At 51.5% G+C, this 21,876-nt stretch overlaps 1 protein-coding gene across 2 annotated transcripts in view; it reads left to right on the plus strand.

Annotated features, from left to right (window-relative positions):
* Positions 1 to 21,876, plus strand: part of FA2H (fatty acid 2-hydroxylase) — a 74,881-nt gene that overhangs the window by 45,403 nt on the left and 7,602 nt on the right. For both annotated transcript variants that reach the window (XM_073307080.1, XM_073307081.1), the window contains 4 exons: positions 15,044 to 15,186; positions 16,299 to 16,405; positions 20,190 to 20,362; positions 21,507 to 21,759. In XM_073307080.1, the coding sequence (XP_073163181.1) occupies positions 15,044 to 15,186; positions 16,299 to 16,405; positions 20,190 to 20,362; positions 21,507 to 21,759 (676 nt within the window). The remainder of the gene's footprint in view (positions 1 to 15,043; positions 15,187 to 16,298; positions 16,406 to 20,189; positions 20,363 to 21,506; positions 21,760 to 21,876) is intronic.

Genomic DNA, 21,876 nt, shown 5'->3' on the forward strand with positions numbered 1-21,876 from the left:
TAATATCCTCTTTAGTCTTATTAAAGACTGAGGCAAAGTATTTGTTTAAATATTGGGCCATGCCTAGATTATCCTTGACCTCCACTCCATCCTCGGTGTTTAGCAGCCCATGTCTTCTTTCTTTGTTTTCTTCTTATTTATATGGCTATAGAACCTTTTACTATTGGTTTTAATTCCCCTTGCAAGGTCCAGCTCTACTTGACTTTTAGCCTGTCTCACTTTATCCCTACATGTTCTGACCTCAATAAGGTAGCTTTCCTTGCTGATCCCTCCCTTCTTCCACTCCCTGTATGCTTTCTGCTTCTTCTTAATCACCTCTCTGAGATGCTTGCTCATCCAGCTTGGTCTACAACTCCTGCCTATGAATTTTTTCCCCTTTCTTGGGATGCAGGCTTCTGATAACTTCTGCAGCTTTGATTTAAAATAATCCCAGGCCTCCTCTACCTTTAGATCCATAAATTCTTCAGTCCAATCCACTTCCCTAACTAATTTCCTTAATTTTTGAAAGTCAGCCCTTTTGAAATCGAAAACCCTAGTTGCAGATTTATTTTTGTTAATCCTTCCGTTCAGTTTGAACTGAATTAGCTCATGATCACTTGGGCCAAGATTATCCCCCACAACCATTTCTTCTAGGAGGTCCTCACTACTCACCAAAACCAAATCTAAAATGGCATCCCCTCTAGTCGGTTCAGCAACTAATTGCTGAAGGAATCCATCAGCTATCGCATCTAGGCAAATCTGAGCCCTGTTATTATTACTAGCACTCGTCCTCCAGTCTATATCTGCGAAGTTAAAGTCTCCCATGATCATGCAGTTTCCATTTGTATTTACTTCATTAAAAACATTAAAAAGGACTCTATCCATATCCAGATTAGATCCCGGCGGTCTATAGCACGCCCCAAGCACTATCCCAGGGGAGGCTCTAATATTTTTCTTCCCCAATGTAATTTTTGCCCAGACGGACTCTGTCTTATCCATTCCATCGCTTCTTATTTCTTTACATTCAACCTCCTCATTGATCTACAATGCTACTCCACCACCTTTGCCTTTATTTCTGTCTTTCCTAAACAGCACAGACCCCTCAATACCTGCAGCCCAGTCGTGACGACTATTCCACCCTGTTTCCGTTCTCCCTAGAATATCTGGTTTCATTTCCAGCACCAGTAGCTCTAGTTCCTCCATTTTGTTACCCGGCTCCGCGCACTGGGGTACAAACATCTTCATTTTTGCTGTTTGGCCTCGCTCACGTTCTGTACCCGATTAGGCCCGGTCATTCTACAGCCAGTAGAACCTATTAGACTGGTATCTACACTGCCCTTCCTCCTACCCACGGCTGTATCCTCTCTTACTTCGTTTTCTTTCCTCTCAATGCTAAAATCCGGCGTGGAGATTACCTGGACATCTCCCAACCATCTCCCCCAAATTCCTAGTTTAAAGCTCTCTTAATCAGTTGTGCCAGCCTCCATCCGAGAAGTCTATTTCCTTCCCTACTCAGATGAAGTCTATCCTGAGAGAACTGTCCTCTCTCCATGAATGCCTCCCAGTGGCCATACATCCCAAAGCCCTCCTTAGAGCACCACTGCCTGAGCCATCTGTTGATAGTCATAATCTTGTCACACCTTTGTTGTGCTTCTCTAGGAACAGGCAGAATCCCGCTAAAGATCACCTGAGCCTCGATTTTCCTTACACGTCTTCCCTAGCCTAGCATAGTCTCCCTTAATACTTTCCAGCGAGAATCTAGCCGTATCATTTGTTCCCACATGAAGGATAATTAGGGGATTCTTTCCTGCTCCCTTTAGAATCCTTTTCAACCTCAGGTCTACATCCCGTATCTTAGCACCTGGAAGACAGCACACCCTCCTATTCTCCGGATCAGCTCTGGTTACAGTCCTGTCTATTCTTCTCAGTAAAGAGTCCCCAATCACATAGACCTGCCTTTTCCTGGTGATGGTGCTATTCTCCAGTCTATCTACTGTTCCCTCTGGCTGCAAGTTCTTTCCATTCCTGTTCTCCCTTGTAATTCTCTTCAATCCATCCTGTATCCTCCTGGGGCTCATATTTGGTGTTGTTTGGAAGAGGACTGGCTGAATGACCCAAAAGCTCCTTTCCAGCCCTCCCACCTAAGAAACCTTTGGCTGCGTCCTCCCCCATAGGACGCAAGGGTTGTCCTAGGCAGGATCCTGATACACAAACATCTCTCCAAAGTAGATCTCCCCCAGTGTGCCTGGAGCCAAAAGGGGTGAAAGGCTGAGTAGGAGCCCATAGCCTCACACCCCTGGATGGTTCATTATTGGAGTGAGATGCTGCTGCCCCAGACAGCTAGTGAGAGGCAGTTCAAGCTCCTTAATGGATAAGACCCCATTGTCCACACTCCCCTGTAGACTGGTGGCTGTGTTTTTTAATGTGTCTGTGGGTATCCAGAATTGCACATATTCCAGTGCGTCCTGGCTAAACCAATATCTCTTTGCGCCCCTGCAGAGAGCCAGGAGGCACCTGAGGCCTGGAAAATCAGTCTGGAACACACTCGCGTATGAACTGTTTGCGTAGTAGCTCTCAAACTTTTGTATTGGTGACTCCTTTCACATAGCAAGTCTGGATGCAACCCCCCATATAAATTAAAAACACTTTTTTATATATTTAACACCATTATAAATGCTGGAGGCAAACCACGTTTGGGGTGGAGGTTGACAGCTTGCGACCCCCCATGTAATAACCTTGTGACCCCCTGAAGGGTACCAACCCCCAGTGTGAGAACCCTAACTCCAGAATCCTGCCAGACCTGCCTCATTTGTCTCCCCCCTTTACAAGGAGATGCTTGCTCTCCTCCTTTGAGCCTCCCTCACTGTTCCAGACTCCAGTTCCCTGTCATGTGGCCAGTCCCTCTCCCCTGCTCAGCCTGCCAACGTGCAACAGTCTGTTTCCAGCTAGACGCACGCCCTTACCATAACCAGGGCTGGGCAAGTAGATTTTGCTCAATATGCAGGTTACATCCCTCAGCTTCAGATGTCCCCTCATGATATATGGTTCTCAAACGTCCTTATTAACGGAGCTGGGGGAAGGCAGGGTTACATCTCCACCCCCACACAAACAATTTGACCTCACTAGCTGTTTGGGCTCTGAACTGTGAGTAACACGCAGCTTCCCAGAATGGATCCTTTGCAGCGATGAAGCAGATGTGCTATGAGGCAGGGTGATATACCTGACCATGGTGGGAGACTCCAGAGGCCTGCAAGTGCTTTGAATAGGAAGAGCTGGAAGTGCAAAGTCTAATCATGGTGTCTGGCTGCTTTTAAAAGCCATCTGGGAGTGAATGGCTGTGGAGAGGAAATTCCCTTCGCCAGGGAAGGAAGGTGGTAAATGCAGAACGTTCCCTTCGGCCACTTACGCTCGGGCCACAAACATGGCTGGGAGTGACGCTGCAGACATAGAGCTGGTTCCAATTTGTCCGAAGCAGCCAGACTTAAAGCAGCTGGTGCAAATTGGATCTAGTCCGTGAGAGCTCCTAGGGCCCATCCTGCGGGCAGAGCTTGCAGCCTTCCCTCTCCCCATCCTGGCACTATTCTCTACCTGGGAAGCCATTCGTCCTCTCCTCTTCTGTGTCATTCCTGGCATATCTCTGTACAGCTTCTGACAACTCATCCCCACCTTTCCCTAGGGAACTTCAGCTGCGGGGTGGGCCAGCTTTCTCCTTCCCTGGGACCTTCAGGGGAGAGAAGGGTGTGGCTGAGGGGAGGCACTTAACCCACCCACACTGCCTGGAGCAAAGCAGCCTGGACAGTGTTTGAAATGTGGCTGAACCAGATTGCGGTTGCAAAGTGATTCTGGGGAGGAGCAGATGAGACAGCTAGACGCTTCCTGGTGTAGTCGCTGCCTTAAGCCCCAAGGAAATATTGCTGGTCTGGAAGACACAATGTCTGGGCATTTTAGCACTGCCTGTCGCTCTGGGGAGGAACGGGCTCCCCTACTGGAGTGGGAGGACTGCAGGGAGAAGCCAGGGTGGGACAGAAAGGAGCGGGCCCAGCTCTTGTATTTCATGAATGAACTCATCTACGTTAGGGGGAAGGGTTTGATGACTTTGTTCTTAAAACTTTTAAATGTGAAAGATTATAAATGATGAAACCTCCCTTACCTAAATAAGGGCAGTATCAGCCAGGTGTGATCACTTCATTTATTAGCTGAGCTCTAATGTTCTGCCCAGTTTCATAGAATCATAGAATATCAGGGTTGGAAGGGACCTCAGGAGGTCATCTAGTCCAACCCCCTGCTCAAAGCAGGACCAATCCCCAATTAAATCATCCCAGCCAGGGCTTTGTCAAGCCTGACCTTAAAAACTTCTAAGGAAGGAGATTCCACCACCTCCCTAGGTAACGCATTCCAGTGTTTCACCACCCTCCTAGTGAAAAAGGTTTTCCTAATATCCAATCTAAACCTCCCCCACTGCAATTTGAGACCATTACTCCTTGTCATGTCCTCTTCTACCACTGAGAATAGTCTAGAACCATCCTCTCTGGAACCACCTCTCAGGTAGTTGAAAGCAGCTATCAAATCCCCCCTCATTCTTCTCTTCTGCAGACTAAACAATCCCAGCTCCCTCAGCCTCTCCTCATAAGTCATGTGTTCCAGACCCCTCATCATTTTTGCTGCCCTTCGCTGGACTCTCTCCAATTTATCCACATCCTTCTTGTAGTGTGGGGCCCAAAACTGGACACAGTACTCCAGATGAGGCCTCACCAATGTCAAATAGAGGGGGACGATCACGTCCCTTGATCTGCTCGCTATGCCCCTACTTATACATCCCAAAATGCCATTGGACTTCTTGGCAACAAGGGCACACTGCTGACTCATATCCAGCTTCTCGTCCACTGTCACCCTGAGGTCCTTTTCCACAGAACTGCTGCCTAGCCATTCGGTCCCTAGTCTGTAGCTGTGCATTGGATTCCTCCGTCCTAAGTGCAGGACCCTGCACTTATCCTTATTGAACCTCATCAGATTTCTTTTGGCCCAATCCTCCAATTTGTCTAGGTCCCTCTGTATCCTATCCCTCCCCTCCAGCATATCTACCACTCCTCCCAGTTTAGTATCATCCGCAAATTTGCTGAGAGTGCAATCTACACCATCCTCCAGATCATTTATGAAGATATTGAACAAAACCGGCCCCAGGACCGACCCCTGGGGCACTCCACTTGACACCGGCTGCCAACTAGACATGGAGCCATTGATCACTACCCGTTGAGCCCGACAATCTAGCCAACTTTCTACCCACCTTATAGTGCATTCATCCAGCCCATACTTCTTTAACTTGCTGACAAGTGGGAGACCATGTCAAAAGCTTTGCTAATGTCAAGAAACAATACATCCACTGCTTTCCCTTCATCCACAGAACCAGTAATCTCATCATAGAAGGCGATTAGATTAGTCAGGCATGACCTTCCCTTGGTGAATCCATGCTGACTGTTCCTGATCACTTTCCTCTCATGTAAGTGCTTCAGGATTGATTCTTTGAGGACCTGCTCCATGATTTTTCTGGGGACTGAGGTGAGGCTGACTGGCCTGTAGTTCCCAGGATCCTCCTCCTTCCCTTTTTTAAAGATTGGCACTACATTAGCCTTTTTCCAGTCACCCGGGACTTCCCCCGTTCGCCACGAGTTTTCAAAGATAATGGCCAATGGCTCTGCAATCACAGCCGCCAATTCCTTTAGCACTCTCAGATGCAACTCGTCCAGCCCCATGGACTTGTGTACGTCCAGCTTTTCTAAATAGTCCCTAACCACCTCTTTCTCCACAGAGGGCTGGCCATCTATTCTCCATGTTGTGATGCCCAGCGCAGCAGTCTGGGAGCTGACCTTATTAGTGAAGACAGAGGCAAAAAAAGCATTGAGTACATTAGCTTTTTCCACATCCTCTGTCACTAATGTTTGGCCCATTCTCCCCTGGGTTGGAGTGCCAGGGCCCTGACTGTGTAGACTGGTGTGCTGGTTGCTTTGCTGGTGATAGATTCCAAGTCCAGAAAGGACTATTATGATCATGTACCCTGATCTCCTGTATAGCACGGGCCAGAGACCCACCCCAAAGTCATTCCTAGGCAGAGTCATTCCTAGAAAAACCTCCCGTCTTGATTTAACAATTGTCAGTGATAGAGAATCCACCATGACCCCTAGTAAATTGTTCCAGTGGTTAATTGCTCTTCCTTAAAAATGTACACCTTGTTTCCAGTCTGAATTTGTCTAGCTTCAACTCCCAGCCATTGGATTTGGGGGAAGAGGGGGGAATCAAAGCTCCAAGGGCTAAGCCTCACAGCCCAGCTCCACAGCTTGTACACAGAGAGCAACCCAGAGCTGGCCCAAACGCGCCACTCACCACGTCCCGCTGCCTCCCAGCACGGAGCCTGCAGCTTTTTCCCTCCAAAACTCCCATTAGCTGCCTCTGGTCACCGCTCCAGAAGGGACTGGTTCCATGGAAACCACTCTCTGGGGTGTGAACTTCCACAGCCTGATAGGATCAGAAACCCCCTAAATATTGGGCTCAAGTGACTGGCCAGCCTCTGTCTCGCTGCAGGCAAGGGAATATGAGTGCATGATTGGAATTGCCTGTCGCAGTCGCGTGACAGACAGCCTCGAGCAGAGACTGCTTGTGGACATAGGAAGTCCCCTACAAGCTTCCCTTACTCTCTGCAAGAGCATGAGGGCTGCATGCATTTCCACTCTCTGCTTGCACTGAGGAGACAAGATCGTGTTGGCAGACTGCTCTGCTAGGGTCTGCAGGTGTCTAGAACTGAGTGCTTTTTTTAAAGCAAATTGCATGTTCTCTCCCTTATTTGCTGGGCTGATGCTTGCTTGTAAACACTTGTCCCGGGTGGCAGGAACTCTGGAGCAAGAACGGTGTCGGGAACATCAAACTTTTCCGCTAGTGTCTGATCTACTACCTAGGCATGCAGCTGTGGATGAGGGGACCATGAGGCAGAAGTTACCAAGAGAATTATATAGCTGTCCTATGGCTCTGGCCTCCCCTTGCATCTCCTTTCTCCTTCCTGTTTCATTGCACTCTGGCCCATGGAATCCTCACCTCCCATCAGCCAGCACCCTTCTCCATCCACAGTCACGCTGCTCCACCATCTGCCTCCTCTGCGCTGAGCTCTTGTGTGGGCCTCCCCACATCTCTTGCCTACACCATCCCACTGGCTGCTCCCCAAGCACTGCTGTCAGAGGCAGGGGCTGGAGGAAATCAAATTGGTGCTCAAATTTGACTGGGGCAACAATGGCAGTTATGCTGAGACTGTGTGAACCTCTCTGTGGCCAGGGTTATGGGAGGGAAATTGTCCCTATTTGATTAACAAGTGTCCCTGACTTGCTTCCGAGATCTGGCAGCTAACACATGCTGCACCGCGCTGCCAAGTGACTATGTACAAATGAGTCTAGGGGCCAGGAAGAGGAGTTCTGGACATGAACTCCGTGGACTGGTCTTGTGCAGATGGGCCTTTCCCATCCTCCTGTTCTTGTAGGTTTCACCTACTGGGACTGGGAGGGATGGGGGAGGTAGAGAGTGATTTCCTCTGTGGCCAGGCCCTTTGACAACTACAATACATGAAGCTGTTGTCACTGTAGCATGAGTGAAGCCTCCTGTGTTGGCAAGTTAGAATCCTAGAATATCAGGGTTGGAAGGGACCTCAGGAGGTCATCTAGTCCAACCCCCTGCTCAAAGCAGGACCAACCCCAACTACATCGTCCCAGCCAGGGCTTTGTCAAGCCTGACCTTAAAAACCTCCAAGGATGGAGATTCCACCATCTCCCTAGGTAACGCATTCCAGTGTTTCACCACCCTCCTGGTGAAATAGTGTTTCCTGATATCAAACCTAGACCTCCCCCACTGCAACTTGAGACCATTACTCCTTGTTCGGTCATCTGCCACCACTGAGAACAGCCAAACTCCATCCTCTTTGGAACCTCCCTTCAGGTAATTGAAGGCTGCTATCAAATCCTCTCTCACTCTTCTCTTCTGCAGACTAAATAACCCCAGTTCCCTCAGTCTCTCCTCGTAAGTCATGTGTCCCAGCCCCCTAATAATTTTCATTGCTCTCTGCTGGACTCTCTCCAATTTGTCCACATCCCTTCTGTAGTGGGGGAACCAAAACTGGATGCAATACTCCAGGTGTGGCCTCACCAGTGCCGAATAGAGAGGAATAATCACTTTCCTCTATCTGCTGACAATGCTCCCACTAATACAGCCAAGTATACCATTGGCCTTCTTGGCAATGAGGGCACACTGCTGATTCATATCCAGCTTCTTATCCACTGTAATCCCTAGGTCCTTTTCTGCAGAACTGCTGCCTAGCCAGTCGGTCCCCAGCCTGTAGCGGTGCATGGGATTCTTCCTTCATAAGTGCAGGACTCTGCACTTGTCCTTGTTGAACCTCATCCGATTTCTTTTGGCCCAATCCTCCAATTTATTCAGGTCCCTCTGATTCCTATCCCTACCCTCCTACCACTCCTCCCAGTTTAGTATCCTCTTCAAACTTGCTAAGGGTGCAATCCACACCATCCTCCAGATCATTAATGAGGATATTGAAGAAAACCGGCTCGAGGCCTGACCCTTAGGGCACTCCACTTGATACCAGCCGTCAACTAGACATGGAGCCATTGATCAATACTCGTTAAGCCCGATGATCTAGCCAGCTTTCTATCTACCTTATAGTCCATTCGTCTAGCCCATTCTTCTTTAATTTGCTGGAAAGAATATTGTGGGAGACCATATCAAAAGCTTTGCTAAAGTCAAGGAATAACATGTCCACTGCTTTCCCCTCATTCACAGAGCCAGTGTAGTGTGTAGCCTCTTGCTGTTTTGTCACCAAAAGGCAGTTTTTGGCAACAAAACTTGCCAGTGTAGACAAGCCCTGAGTTACTGAAATCTTCACATCTTTAAGTCAAGACTTCAAGTTACAGAGAATCCACCATTTGCACTAGTTTAAACCTGCAGGTGACACGTGCCCCACACTGCAGAGGAAGGCAAAAAAAACCCCAGGGTCTTTGCCAATCTGACCAGGGGAAAATTCCTTATCAACACCAAATATGGCTATCCATTCGACCCTGAGCATGTGGGCAAGACCCACCAACCAGACACCTGGGAAAGAATTCTTTAGTAACCCAGAGCCTGCCCTATCTAGTGCCCTGTCTCTAGCTGTTGGGGACTTTTGCTACAGGCAGTCACCTATGGGCCACATACCATTGTAGGTGGTCTCATCGCACCATCCCCACCATAAACTTATCAAGCTCAGTCTTGAAGCCAGTTAGGGTTTTTTTGCCCTCACTGCTCCCCTTGGGAGGCTGCTTCAGAACTTCACTCCTCTGATGGTTAAAAACCTTCATCTAATTTCAAGCTTAAACTTGTTGATGGAACTTGTTCTTGTGTCCACATTGACGCTTAACTTAGATAACTCCCCTCCCTCCTTGGTATTTGTATATGTGATGTATTTATAGAGAGTGATCCTATCTCCCCTCAGCCTTCATTTGGTGAGGCTAAACAAGCCAAGCTCTTTGACTCGCCTCTTACAAGGTAGGTTTATCATTCCTCGATCACCATCCTCTGCACCTGTTCCAGTCTGAATTCATCTTTCTTAAACTTGGGAGACCAGAACACCACGCGATATTCCAGATGCTTGTGTAATGGCAATAACACTTCCCTGTCTCTGAGGGAAAGAAAAAAAGTGAGGCCTGTGGAGTTCTGGAAGGCAGGGTTTGTGCTACCAGAGGCTGGGGACAAAGCTGTCTCATGCTGAGGGCAGGTGCTGGCGAGATGCCTCCCAACCATGGGTGGTGGGTGAACGTGCCCTTGGGGGAGGCTAGCCCCGGGCCCCTCCCCGTCTGCACAAGGCCCCGCCCCATCTGTCCCCCTCCACCACTGGAGCACCCCCTCACCTGTCCCCAGCCCCAGAGCTCCAGGTGGTGTGCCCCCAGAGCACCAGGCAGCACAGCTCCAGCACTGGGAGGACGGGTGGCACGGCATGTCTCCAGCCTGGGGGTCTTGTGTGCACCGCAGCTCTTGCCAACAGAAGGGAACAGCAGGCAGGAGGAGGCCTGGGGATGGAGCGTAAGCAGGGCCACACCAGGCTGTTTGGGGGAGCACAGACTTCTCCAGCCTACAATATCTGCCGCCTATGCTCACAACCCAGGGCGCCCTGGGGAGTGGCACAGGCAGGCACTGTAATGAGCTGGTATGTGACACTACAGTCCATCAGATAAGCCAAATGACTCATAACATGGCTTGGATGCCATGTTGTCATAGCGACACTCTGACTTCCTTGAGCAATGCCTAGCCAAGTAGCTGGGCCGGAGCAGAATCTGTCCTGAGGCATGGGAGGGATAAAGGAGGAAGCGATATTTATCTCCCTAGATTGACTCGCCTTTCACACAGTCAGTACCATGAGTCATGGTCAGCAGCCAGGCGGCTTCATTAACCAGCTCTCTTCAGCAGGCAGAAACGGGTGCTGGCAGCTCGACTCTTCCTCTCCTGAGAGTCCCAAAGTTACCTCTACTCCACATGCTCTTTTACTGGCTACTGGTGTGTCTCAGAAAGGGAGCCTGTCGCTCACACGGAGGGAAGCGAATCCCATGGCACTTGCTTCTGGCATGTGTAACCTTTTTTTGCGCCCTTCAGTTTGGGCGACACAGTTATAGCTACAGTTCGGGGAACAAACCCTGTCCCTTCAGCAAATGTGCTGGGAGCTCTTTGCAGTCAAGAAACTACAAACTCTAGGGAATGCTGTAAGCTCCTTCTCCTTGGGGTCCCGGAAGGCCAATCTAATGGTCACTAGAAGAGGTTCTTTCAAGTTGTGCTGGCTGCTGACTGCTTCAAGTGTCTCTAAAATGAAACATCTCAGGCTGCTCTTGGCACCTTTGCTGACAGTTTGTTTCCTTGCCCTGTCAGGGTTTGGATGCCTGGAAATGTGCTCCAGCCCCTAGTGATCCAGCAGCTTTCACCTTGAGCCTGTGGAAAGCGCCTGAGGCATTGCTGTGTTTGCACATGAGCACCGCAGGTTATCTGGCTCACCCTGCTGTTTGTGGGAGAGAGGGTTAGCATCGTGGTTGGCTTCGCTGACGTGCAGGGGGCCTCCACCACCTCCCACCTGGCACCATCAAGCCACCTGTGCTTCCTTGCCCTGACCCAAATACCACAAAGGATAACAGAATTGGCTAACGCATGAAACTGCTGCTGGCTTTGGGTGGGACCGTGTGCTACTGGGCTGCCATCTAGAAACACCCTGCAGCTGTGAGATGCATTAGTCCCACAGAAGAAACCGCTGCACGCTTGCACTGCCTAATCAAGCTGCCCCAACTAGATATGGGCATCTCAGGGTGACCCAGGCAGAGCCCTCCGGCCTAGCCAGACATATGGAGTGTGTCTGTGCACAAGGACGTTGCTCTGGGCATGCTGCCTGCACCTTGTCCGTGTCAGTGGAGCAGGATGTGGAGGGGCCACTGTGCAACCGTGGGAGGGACTGGATGGAAGGACTCATTTGGGCAGCCCTGGAACCCTGTGCGTATAGCACACCTGGCAGCTCTGAGCTAAGGTGTGCCTGGAGCGGGTGTGTGCCAGGCTTCCCAGCTCCTAGAGCCGGAAAAGGAGGCTCCAATGTCAGAGCCACTGGCCCCTTCTGAGGCTGCTGCTCTGGAAGCAAACCTGCAAACTTGACTTGCAGCATCTCTGGGCGCATCTATACTGCCCAAAACCCCACCGCAGCCAGTCTGAGCCCAGGTCAGCTGCTGCGGGCTCTTGCTACAGGTCTAAAAAGAGCAGCGTAGCCGTTCCCACTCAGGCTCTGAAACCCAGCGAGGTGGGTGGGACTTAGAGCCCGAGCGGGAGCAGCTCTGCTGCTATTTTTAGCCCGATAGCATGAGCCCCAGGCAGATGACCTGGGATCTAAGACTCACTGCAACTGGGATGGGTTTGGTTTTGTTTTTTGCCACGTAGACATGCCCTTTGACTGCACAGATTGCATCTCTGCAACCCCGCTGCGTGTACCAAGGCAGAGCTCTTCAGTCCGGTTTTGTTCAATATCTTCATAAATGACCTGGAGGATGGTGTGGATTGCACCCTCAGCAAGTTTGCAAATGACACTAAAGTGGGAGGAGAGGTAGATACGATGGAGGGTAGGGATAGGCTACAGAGGGCCCTAGACAAATCGGAGGATTGGGCCAAAAGAAATCTGATGAGGTTCAACAAGGACAAGTGCAGAGTCCTGCACTTAAGATGGAAGAATCTCATGCACTGCTACAGACTAGGGACTGAATGCTTCGGCAGCAGTTCTGCAGAAAAGGACCTAGGGGTTACAGTGCACGAGAAGCTGGATATGAGTCAACAGTGTGCCCTTGTTGCCAAGAAGGCCAATGGCATTTTGGGATGTATAAGTAGGGGCATAGCGAGCAGATCGAGGGACGTGATCGTTCACCTCTATTCGACATTGGTGAGGCCTCATCTGGAGTACAGTGTCCAGATTTGGGCCCCACACTACAAGAAGGATGTGGAAAAATTGGAAAGAGTCCAGCGGAGGTCAACAAAAATGATGAGGGGACTGGAACACATGAGTTATGAGGAGAGGCTGAGGGAACTGGGATTGTTTAGTCTGCAGAAGAGAAGAATGAGGGGGGATTTGATAGCTGCTTTCAACTACCTGAAAGGGGGTTCCATAGAGGATGGATCTAGACTGTTCTCAGTGGTAGCAGATGACAGAACAAGGAGTAATGGTCTCAAGTTACAGTGGTGGAGGTTTAGATTGGATATTAGGAAAAACTTTTTCACTAGGAGAGTGGTGAAACACTGGAATGCGTTACCTAGGGAGGTGGTGGAATCTCCTTCCTTCGAAGTTTTTAAGGTGAGGCTTGACAAAGCCCTGGCTGGGATGATTTAGTTGGGGATTGGTCCTGCTTTGAGCAGGGGGTTGGACTAGATGACCTCCTGAGGTCCCTTCCAACCCTGATATTCTATGATTCTATGTGAAGGGGTACTTCCTCGACTGTGCCCAGGCAGGCAGGGTCTGGATATGCAGCCAGTGGGCCGCCTGCCATCGTGAAGCAGCTGCAGTCTTGTTTGTCAGATCTCCTGGAATTCCAATTTGTGGTCTATATTAGCGCCCAGGGTACAGAAATGCCTCTGCAGGGGGCATGGATGGCTTCAAGGGCCCAGGGGTTTCCTTGCCGTCTCAGGCTGCTCAGACTATGCCATGCGGAGAGAGTTTCTCAGACACAGTCGGATTTTTCTGCACTAACGTGTTTCTTTCTCTGGCTCTCAGTGCTGTGGTAGAGCACACCCAGGGCTGCCTGAGTGACTCCACTATGGCTGTTACAGTCTCTTCACCCAGGACGTAAAATATCACTACTCCCCTTTCTGCCTCTTGTCCCTGCTGTGCTCCATTCCTCACCCACTGGAGCTCACACTCCAGCTGTCCTTTCAGTAATTGTTCATCTGGAGTCACCAATTGGTGCAATACCTCCCGAACGTGTCCCTCGCCTGCTCTTGGTAAGCACCAAATATCTTTGCAAAGGGGGAATGAAGACATTGCAGAGTAAGCTGCTCTCGTGTGTGGCAGCCTGGAATGGCTGGTCCACCCCGTTCCCACATGTCTCCTGCTCACTTCCGGTGCAGCACTAGGATGGCATGATGGACAGCAGGAGGTGGCAGGTGCTGCAGTGTCATCTCTGAGCGAAAGCACAGCACAGCTCGCTTAGGAGAGCGTAAACCAGGGTGTAATCATTCCTGTGAGATCCGGGCATTCAAACAGTTCGGAGGATTATGGTGTGCAGCACCTCCTGGCACAGAGAATCAGCAAGGGAACCTGAGCAGCCCCAGCCCCAGCGATCTAGCCACGATACCTTGGTCTCCTGTACTCACTGCCTGTGATAAAGCAAGGGTGAGGGCGTTTGTAAGTGCTCAGCCTCCAGTGAGCTCTGGCTCCACTGACTTCAGGGAAAGCAACATCAGGCCAGCACAGAGCACTTCTGATCATCCCCACCCTAAATTGTCTTCCCTGTCCCCCACCCAGCTGCCAAACCTCCTCCTCCCCCTGTCCCACCAGCGACTCCTGCAGTGAAGCTCTCAGTTGTCACTTTCATATTCAATTTTAAAAGCTGGCACCAACTGCCACAGAACTTTCATCCTTCTGCACAAACCCCCAAGGGCTGCAGAGGGCTTTGCTGCATAATTTAGGGGGCCGGCTTGCCACAGGGATCTGCCTGTCTGATCACAGTGCGAGGGAGGGAGTGTATGTGTCTCTCATATATCTCAGTGCAGGTAAACACAGTGTCTTACAAAAAACTCTCTGGACACTTCCATACTTCTAATGCTAGGGAGAAAAAAATTCTGGCCCACAGAGGAGCTCAAATAATAACATGAGTATTAAAGTGAGCAGCACTCACCATTTCCAATACTGAGAGCTGATTGTAATTCTGTGCTGCCATCGTTTAGCCAGCAGTACGATATCTCTCCTGCACCCTCTGGGCTTACGAACCCCCTAGTCTTTCCCTCTGCAGCCACTGGGGGTTTGTGCAGAGGGATGAAAGTTCTGTGGTAGTTCGGTGGCAGCTTTTAAAATCAAATATGAAAGTGACCCCTGGGTTACCAACAATTGAGAGCTTCACTGCAGGAGTCGCTGGTGGGGCAGGGGGAGTAGGGGCAAGAGAGAGGTCCTTTCTTCCCACCTAACTCTAATAGATTCAGCTCCTTGAACCAAACAGCTCAGTCTATGATGGACATACAATGTTACCGTTTTTAATTTTTGCATAGCCGGTCAGCTCCCCGGCCTGGGGAAGTGTCCTAGCTCATATTAATGTAGCAATCTTAACCTTGAGCCTGGGTAAAGTCCCTTAGGTGTTGCTCTGTATAGGGGAGAAGTTCTTGGATGCAGGTTGAATAAGCTGTCTGGCTCACCCTGATGTTCCATGGGAGATATGGACATCACCCAGTAATACTCAGTAAGGGATTGTGCTAGGTGAGGAATGTAAAATGGCTTAGCGACTTGGTTCTAAAGGTTCTTGCCCCCTGTTCTCTGCTCCCCTAGGATCTCGTGGACTGGTACAAACCATTGCTCTGGCAGGTGGGCCATTTGGGGGAGAAATATGATGAGTGGGTGCATCAGCCTGTGGACCGGCCAATTCGCTTGTTCCACTCGGATTTCATAGAGTCCCTCTCTAAAACAGCATGGTAAGTGTCGCCTGAGGGAGGCTTGCAGCAGGTCTGGCCTTGTCTGACCCTCCCCCAGGGCTTGTGCTTCTTGGCACCTCCAAGACCAGAATCTCAATACAGACGTTCATTGTGCGACCATGTCCCCAGGGAAAGGGGAGGGAAGCTGGGCCTGTTGGATACACAGGGAGCTCCTGGGGTCCGACAGGGAAAGCCAGCTCAGTGCGGTGACTCCACAATGGGCCGAGCTCAGATAATAAGACACATCCCATCTGGGAGCTTCTTGGAGCATCCAGGTGTTGCTGGAGCCCTCGCGCTCTCTACTCTGTCACCTACTATCCTCCAGTCAATATTGTGTCCAGTGACCATGGTGAGATTTGCTCCCGCATCCCTCAGTGCCCCTCAGGAGATGAAGCGAAGGGGAGCAGCTGCAAAGCAATGAGAAGTGCTTCCTCGACAGCATTCCTAGGATGGGAAGCAAGAGACGTGGACACTGAGCCTGAGTCTCTGCTGTAGTTGTGCACAGCCCAAGCCACTGGGCTGACTCCCCTGCAAAGCAGCCTCTGGTACCAGGGCCTGCTCCTTTAGGATGTAGGATGGCTGCCACCTAAAGCTCTTCTCCCAAATAGTTTGAATTGGGTCTCCTCCTCCCTCTCTCTGTTGAGCCTGAGCAGGAGGTGAGGGCCTATGAAGTGTAGAGCAGCTAGAAGGCTGGTTTTGGGGCCACTGGTACAGCTGCCCAAATATCTCCCGAAGCACGTGCCCTGTTTGGAATAGCTAAGGGCTAGTCTGCACTAGATACACCACAGTGGCCCAGCTGCTCTGATGCAGCGCGTCTGGGGAGGACGCTTGATGCTGATGGGAGAGAGCTCTCCTGCTGGCGCAAGAACTCCACTCCCAGGAGAGGCAGTAGCTACGTCTGCAGGAGAAGCTCTCCTGCCGACATAGCACTATCCACACTGGCGCTTAGTTCAGTGTAAATTACGTTACTCAGGGGGGCGGCTTGTTCCCATTCCTGAGTGACATACGTTCTACCAATACCAGTGGTAGTGTGCACAAGCCCTAAGTTTGCCATAGAGCATGGAGAAGGCTTGTGAATTTGCTCAAACGAATTCCTCTCTTCCACCCCCTAGGTACATCGTTATCATGGTGTGGATCCCCGTGGTGCTGTATCTCAGCTGGTTCTGCTACACATCTCTTGCGCAGGGAACTACCAGACTCTTCTCGTCATTCACAACAGGTACTCAACTCCAGCGCGTTTCCACCTGTCCCTGTCTAATCCGGGTCCCTTAAGCCGATTGCACTCACCTGCATCCTGGCAGCCCTGCTTTCCTGATGGGAGTCGCTAGCATGTACTTTGGCACAAGCTATCCCACTAGCATGAAGGGGCCAAATCTGTGCGTGTGCAGGGCCATGGGGATGGGGGGCTGGCTGGCTTGCTTTCCACCATCCCACCACACTGGTGCATGTTTGAAGCTACAATTAGTTGCATGGAACAGTAGCAAATTAACCCTTTTTGTCAAGTACAGCTTTTGAAATAACATCCGGTCTCCTTTAAACCCAGTCACAGCCATGGTTGCCTGCATCCATCCCACGCTCTGGGCTAAGTGTTACAGCTGGTGAGCAGCACCAGATCACTGGCTTGCTGCAGAAGTCCGGTTGCTGGGGGCTGTGGTCTGGGGCAGCTGTAATCCATCCATCACGGTGGTGCTTTTGGGCAAGGCATATAAGAGGAAGAAAATATTGTACCAGTCCAGTGACTTGTGCCAAGTGCGCAACGCTTCTCTGTCGTCTGTCCAGCCCCCAAAGCTTCCTACCGAGCGCAAGCCCATGGGCTGCAGCACTGGAGCCAGATTCGGCTCCTGTGGTGCTTCACTCCAGACACACCCGGCAGGCCTGCATTATCCAGCTCCCTATGGCCGGATCCTGAGCAAAGATGCAAGCCATTTCCTCTTTGGCCCACTTTACTAGAACTCCTTGTCTAGCCCTTCCGGGTGCCTCTACACAGTAGGGGGAGATGTAATTCCAGGTTGGGGAAACACTCACGCGCTAACTCTGCTGGAGCTACCATGCTGAAAATAGCAGCAGGCACCCAAGTAGAGTCCCGTCTGACCCTGTAAATAGTGGCGTCTCTGTAACTTGAAGTCTTGGTTATTTTTAGTAAAAGTCACAGACAGATCACGGGTAATATGCAAAAGTTCACAGAGCCCATGACTGTCCATGACTTTACTAAAAATAACTGGGGGACAAGGCTAGGTAGGGGGGAGGAATGGAGCCCCGTGGGGGGGACTGACAGGCCAAGCCTCCCTCCCACCACGCCATAGCAAGGGGTACAGCCCCAGTTCCAGCAGGGGACGCAGCCGGGGGGGGGGGGGAACAGCCACCGCTCTGGAGCTGGCTGCAGCTGCAGGATGGGTGCACGGCTCCAGCTGCAGCCCCCACCAAGCCCAGAATGGTGTGGGGCTGCAGCTCCTGGCGGAAGCCGTGGGACTGGGGCTGCAGGGTCCTGGTTCTAGCCAACCCCAGTTGCAGGGCATGGGTGTGCGCCTCCGCCTCCTGAAGTCCTAGAAGTCCCAGAGGTCCGGTTAAGTCACAGAATCCATGACTGCCGTGATCGCCATGATTAAATCGTAGCCTTATTCCTAGTAGGAACTGGAGACAAGCTCCTGGGAGGAGTTTGCAACAATTCCAGCGTGGACACTGTCTAGTTATCTTTACAAGGAAAAAGGCAAGAAATTCAGCTGCATAAAAGCTGAGATTCCACTTTTTTGGGGTCCCACAAATCAAGGGGACCCACAACTATGGCGCTTTGGGGGCTGCAGAGACCATCTCCAGTGGCCTTTAACCTGCTGTGGGGCATGCTGCTCGCAACTCATCCCTGCCCACTTCTGCAGCTGAATAGAAGCAAAAGAAACAGCCAGCGCTGTAAGTCTGCAGCCCTGCTCGGTTGTTCGACAAGCCCATCCGCAGTGCTGCTGGTGCTGGACAAGCCTCGCACAGTGCGTGGCTTGTTTGTGTGAAATCCCCCACTGGCCACCCTCCTGCCAGCAACAATTGCAGCTAGACCATGTTGCCGCCTTTGTTTCCAATGTGCTGTTTTCCTCCCTGAGCTGCATTCCTTTGGAGATGCTACTTGGTACCAGCGTGGGCTGTGGCCAGGGGCGGGTGAACAGCAGGGGGAGGCTGGAGGGGGCGCTCCTCCTCCTCCTCTTGGCAGGCTGACCTGGTGTCATATGGCCATGCCCCACCAGAGCCTGCCGTGGTGGCACGGGTACAACTCAGTGAGCTGGAGGGGGCGCTGCATTTGGAGAAGATCATTGGCAAATGCTGTTAGCTGGGGTCTTAAAGGGACCCCTTCAGCTTGGAATCGAGGGGGGTTTGGGGGTTTTTTGTTTTTTTTTAAAAGCTAGTCAAAAGTAGCTTGAAGTGCTGCCTCTGTGCCCCACCTCCAGCCGGCCTTTGCGCCTTTGTTATGAACAATCGCGTTTATGGCAGCAGTGCCCAAGGGCCAGCTAAGAACAGGCCCTCGCTGTGCCAGGTGCTGTACAAACACAGTAGCAGACAGTCTCTGCCCTGCTGCGCTTACAGCCGAAATAGACCAGGCGGATGCGGGTGGGGGAAGGGCTAGAACACATGAGCAGCGTGAAGAGTGCGATGGCAGCCTAGAGCAGGGTAATGCCATCATTGTTATTATTTTAGGGGCTGGGGGATCAGCTAAATGGAAAGAGCAGGGACAGGGCAAGAGCCAGAGCCTGAGAAGGGCAGATGTGAAATGAAGCTGTGGTGAAAAGACCATGAGGCAGGGAACAGCTTGGCGCAAACAGCCAGTGACGCAGGGCTCAGGAAGTCCAGTCAAACCTGTAGCTAGATCGCCGCCTGTTGAGAGGATCCAAGTGCCCTGCATTAGGAGCCAGCCAGGAGGGCAGCAGCAGCTCTTGCCAAGGCTTTGTGACGCGACGCAGACTTCCTCATGTGTGTGTGTTGGTGCCCCCCGCCCGCTGCAGTGTTAGCTCTGCTGTGCTCTCAGCGGGGCTAGGGAGAGCACCGCTACGCATTCGCAGAGTCACCTGGGCAACCGGTTTGTTCTGGGTTGAGGCTTTCTCCCCTTCTTCCCCCCCTCGCCCCCAAAGCTAATTGTGAGTCTTCTGTGCTGTTGGCTGAGGCCTGATCTGTGACAGGTCGTCCTGTCCGTGAGGAGGGGCTTGTCTCCGTCCGTGAGGAGGGGCTTGTCTCACGCCCATTTTAAAGATCTGAAGTGTCCGACCAGTAGTAGTCGGATTCCTGGCCTCAGCTGGTAGCAAGTTGAACAGTCTGTGTCGGTGGGCGGGGGTTACCTTGTTCCTTTTTCAGTAAGAACTGCTGTCTGCAGGAAGCATCCCCTAGGGCACGGGGCTGGGGGGCACCGTGGGGGCATACTCCAGGCTGAGACTGAGGGCTGCGTGTGTCACTAGAAGTACGAACTACAGCAGCATTTAGTGGGGAAGTGGGTAGGTACCGCAAGGCCCGAGTGCTAGGGACTCTCACTATAATCCAGTGAACATTGGGGGGGCAGGGGGTACGAGGGAAGAGATGGGGTGTGCTGGCAGAGTCTGGAGAGAGGAGGAGATGCAGAAGGAATGGAGATCACTGAAAGCATCTGAGCCCCAGGGACAGGGCGGGTGGACATGGTCAGTGCTGCTCAAGGGGAGGAGGAGAATCTTGACCACAGCATTTGGAGGGTGGAGAACTGAGAAACCAGAGGTGTTTGCAGTGGCCAAGTCAAGAAATGACCCATGGCCATGAAGCAGGCTTTAGCAGTAAGGCTAGCTTATTGCCGGAACAGAGCCTGGCTGGCAGGGGAGAGGAGAGGAGAGGAGACTCCTGGCTCTCCAAGAGGGTCTGGATGGATATGTCTGAAGCTGCTAAAGGGGAAATACAATACATCTGGGAAGTACAAAGTAAATGTGACGTGATCCCCTATCTTGCTTGCTAGCAGTGGTAGTGATGCATGGTTGCTGATAGCTGCATGTCTCCTTGTCATGTAGAGTATTCCATCCCTGTGCACAAGTACTTCTTCCCATTCATCTTCGTGCTGGGAATGTGTCTGTGGTCCTTAGTAGAGTATCTCATCCATCGGTTTCTCTTCCACATGAAGCCTCCTGCTAGTAACTATTATCTCATCACACTGCATTTCTTGTTGCACGGCCAGCATCACAAGGTGAGTAGTGCTCACCCCTGCTTGCAATGTAGGGAGTGGCACAACGGATCTCTGGAGATAACAGGCTCGGGCATGGGAATTGTGGAGCCTAGTCATGCATGTCAGTGACTCGTGTCCTCTCTCTGCTTAGAAAAGGAGCACCGCCCAGTGCTATTACACTTGCCCAGAGCAACGGTTTTGCCACGAAAGCTAAAATTCAAGGTCTGACTGACATTGCGGAGCCATGCTTAGACACGCACAGGGCCAGCTCCAGTGGCAACCTGCCAGTCTCTTGGCACGTGGCATTTCAAGCCATATGCAGCAGGACTCCAGATGTAGGGGCGTTTGCCTGGAGTTTCTCAATGGTGACTGGAAACGCTTTAGCACCTGTGAAGCCTGCAGACACAGGGTTGTTTCTCAATGACTCAAAGCAGGGTGAGGCGCCATGTCCCTTCTAAGACAGTAGATGCTTTAGCCCTAGTGATGGGGAAATGCGGAAGCCTTGAGTCTTGTCGGATAACTAGAAGTTGGGCGAGTTGATTTGTGATTTAATATCCCAAATCCATGAATGCAGTGCCAGCTCCTTGGCTGGTGGAAATCAACGTCACTCGATTGAACTCCAAGGAGCCATGCCAGTCTGCACCAGGTAGGGGTCTGACCAAGTTGAGACTTAGATGGTTAAAAGTAGCTTTTAACAAACTTACCCTTCTGTGGGCACCTGAGCTGCCTTGGCAACCTCTAGCTTTGTTAGTGGTGGGAATGGTGGCAGAGTAGCTTTAGAAGAGGCCACTGCTGCAGCTAGAAGAACCCTAACCCCCTGAAAGGTGGAGGGGCCAAGATCCAAATCAGCTTCCCCTGGGAGCTGGCCAGCGTAGCCAATCTACCGCCCCTGCACCTGCAACAGGCGCTAGTAGATGCTTCTGACGCTGCTCGGAAGCTCCCTCATGATGCCTTAAACACAGCTCCTTTGACCGGTGAGGGGCTCCACCGTAGCTGGTTGTAGACCACAGGAGCAGAGGCAGATGTGTTTGTAGCTTCTGATCTGATGCTAATTGTTCATATTGCCCCCTCTCTCTCTGGGTCACTTGAACCAGGAGAGTATCCCACCTGGATTCCTTAAACGCGCTAGGAACTCACCCTGCCCATTGTGCTCCTCTGCTTACAGTCTCCATTCGACAGCTCCCGTCTGGTCTTCCCTCCCGTGCCTGCATCGCTGGTGATTGGGTTTTTCTACACTCTCTTGCGTCTGCTCCTACCTGAAGCAGTTGGCATTTCTGTGTTCGTTGGCGGGCTGTTTGGTTACGTCGTCTACGACATGACTCATTACTACCTGCACTATGGCTCGCCAAAGAAAGGCACCTACCTGTATGGACTGAAGGCTTATCATGTGAAGCACCACTTCGAACACCAAAAATCAGGTACCTGCCCCTTTCCCCTCCTTCCCGCTGTGCCTCGGAACAGACACGCGGCCAGCGAACACCACTGACCCCCGGGGAGCCTGAGACCACGTGGCTGAGCCAAGGTCAGACTGTGCT

Source organism: Lepidochelys kempii, chromosome 12 (genome assembly GCF_965140265.1).
Source record: "Lepidochelys kempii isolate rLepKem1 chromosome 12, rLepKem1.hap2, whole genome shotgun sequence".
NCBI classification, from domain to species: Eukaryota; Metazoa; Chordata; order Testudines; family Cheloniidae; genus Lepidochelys; species Lepidochelys kempii.